The sequence below is a fragment of the Apis dorsata genome, unplaced genomic scaffold (assembly GCF_000469605.1).
Source record: "Apis dorsata unplaced genomic scaffold, Apis dorsata 1.3 scaffold_344, whole genome shotgun sequence".
Taxonomy (NCBI): domain Eukaryota; kingdom Metazoa; phylum Arthropoda; class Insecta; order Hymenoptera; family Apidae; genus Apis; species Apis dorsata.
In genome coordinates, this window is record NW_006263611.1 from 275862 (window position 1) to 278605 (window position 2744).

Here is a 2744-nt window from a genome sequence, read left to right on the forward strand (position 1 = left end):
TATCCCGTCGAATATGAAGTTGGACATCGATCTGGATTCGGAATCGTTACCGCCTAGCATCAATGTAAACAACGCGTCGGCAGCTAGCTCCGGGGACGAAAGCTTGACCTTGCTAAGCAGTAACACGGCGGACGTGACTATACCCTCCCCACTCTCGCCCATCGCTGGCCCTATGTTGTCGACGCACAAGTACACGTACACCAACAAGAAACGGATCGCTTCTAAGGTTACGAGAATGGATTATTTGTCTTGGGAGAGCCCGATGTCCGAGAGGACGAGGTCGAGCAGCGACGAGGAGGATAATTCGAGCATAAGCGAATCGATCGGCAGCCAACCGGAGGAGAACGCCCTGAGCAACGGGCTCGAGGACAGCGTGCAAAGTCTCAAGTCCCTGTCTAACGAGCGGCGTTGCAATTATTTGAAAAAGAAAGATAAGTTACAGGTGAACGCGAGGGTGGTATTGAATCGGGCGGATCACAAGGGTGGTCTCTCGAAACGAATTAAGGTGTCGAGCGAGTCGATCCAAGATTCGGTTATGGTTTCCAGTGATAAGGCGTCCGAGCCGTCCGACGACGAAACGGGGAATATCGCTTTGGTCGAGCCGGACTGTCGGGCTAGACGATCGAGTTTGCGTGGCCACGTTAAGAAAGGATGCGCCTGTTGCAACGGTTCCCCGGAGAGACCTAAAAAGAAGTCGGTGAAATCCGATCATCCGAGGTTAAAGAAACGATTGTCGTCGAAACAGGCCGGCAAGAAAAGGTAGTCCTAGCGTTCGAACGCTCGACGGAGCATCGCGTGTTCGATCTTCATTAATGCTGTATGCTTTTATCCCTCGTGGACGCGGTTGTCCAGCGACGAAGGAGCTTCCAAAACGTATCCGGGCGTATCCTTGCAACTATGCCGTACGAAAAACTTAGAGTTCGTAGCCGGAAAGCTGAATCGCAAATAGATTTCGCAAATTCGAATCGAAGAACGATTAGAAACACGCGAATCGTTGAATTTGTGCGTGTGTATATATAAATATATATATATATATGATATATATAAATATACATATAAAATATATATATATTATATATATATTAGTCGATATATGTATGAGGTTGTTGAAACAAACTTTTACGATATAAGTCGGAAATGCCTATCCTCGTATATTAGGCAAGATATAAGTTAATTTGCAAGTTCAGTATGAACTTGATTTATCAGAGACGGAGAAAGAGGAAAGAGAGGGGGGGAAGAGAAGAAGAGGGAGAACGAAGGAACGATTGTTCTATTAACGATTCTCGACAACAGTAGGTCATCCTCTTACCACTAGATGTTATTGTAATACTAGATGTAAGATGAAAATTATAATGAATGGCAGACTTAGATTAAATCGTTAAGGATATTAGAGACGCAATCTAGTCAAAAGATAAGGTTTACGGCGAGGAATAGGCGTGTTTTCGAAAAACAGTGAGCGAGATAGAGAGAGAGAGAGAGAGAGAGAGAGAGAGAGAGAGAGAGAGCGAGAGAGAGAGAGAGCGAGAGAGAGAGAGAGCGAGAGAGAGAGAGAGCGAGAGAGAGAGAGAGCGAGAGAGAGAGAGAGCGAGAGAGAGAGAGAGCGAGAGAGAGAGAGAGCGAGAGAGAGAGAGAGATCAGCGCGAGAAAGGAAAAAAAAAAAAAAGTGTAAATGATGAGAGAAGGAATTTAGTAAGAAAAGGAAGAAAAAATAATAAGAATAGAACGTATCCGACTGTCGATAGATCCCTCGCAGACTAAAGAATTTATAATTAAAAGCCTGAATTCATAATTTCTGTCTACTGTATCTATTATGATGATACTACGTTCTACGTTCTTTTACATGGTATGGTCAGACTGAATAGACGAATTAATATCTATAGATCTCGTTTGGTGGAATTAACGTAGCGAGACGTTGCATTGAATTCTTTGCCTTTTGCATAAAGTTCTCGATAACTTAGTATCTTAATCTCTAAATCAAGATAATCCTTGTAAATTATAATGTCGTAATATAAATATACCTTATGATACAAGAGAGAGTGGCGAGAGAGACGATTGAACGGATTAATGGCAAAAAAAAAAGAAGTAAAGTAAATAAATAAAGGTGAAGATATTTGAAAAGAAAGAAGAGAGAAAATATCGAGAAAAGGACGTATAAAATGAAACGAAAAAAAAAATATATATGTAATTAAGAGCAACATTGTGTGACGGGCCGACCATACCTTGTTGTCACGGTGCATGTAAAAAAAAAAAAAAGAAAAAAAAAAAAAAGGTATCCAAAAAGAAAAAAACTGTACATTACGTAGATAATTCATTAAAAGTATAGTATTATATCGCTGCACTTTAGTACAAAATCGCTTCACCTTGTTTCAGAATGACAAGTTTATATCATCTTTCGGTGTGCTGTCGTGACGCGTGAATGCCTGCAATTTATTACAAACTATAAAAGAAAGAAGAAATTCTTGTAAAGGTTGTATAATTAAGCCATGAAACACTTATAAATTTCCGTACGTTTCTTTCGTTCACCTTCATCATGGGGTGATTGGAAATTTTCCACATAAAGAGTAGAACTCGTTAATCGAAGCGTTTAATGTGTTACCTCTGGCGCAAAAACTAAGGATTAAGGATGTTGAAAAGTAATGTTCCTGTGAATAGTCTCATTTCGTGATACGAACCAAAGTGATTCCGTTTAGAAGCAAAAAAAAAAAAAAAAAAAAAAAAAAAAAAAAAAAAAAAAAAAAAAAAAA

General features: G+C 40.0%; 1 protein-coding gene across 1 annotated transcript in view; it reads left to right on the forward strand.

The window, feature by feature from the left end:
- The window catches only part of LOC102671492, a 16382-nt gene that overhangs the window by 12584 nt on the left and 1054 nt on the right, over positions 1 to 2744 (forward strand). The window contains exon 10 of the mRNA XM_031511719.1: positions 4 to 803. Within this exon, the coding sequence (XP_031367579.1) occupies positions 4 to 763 (760 nt within the window). The 3' untranslated portion in view covers positions 764 to 803. The remainder of the gene's footprint in view (positions 1 to 3; positions 804 to 2744) is intronic.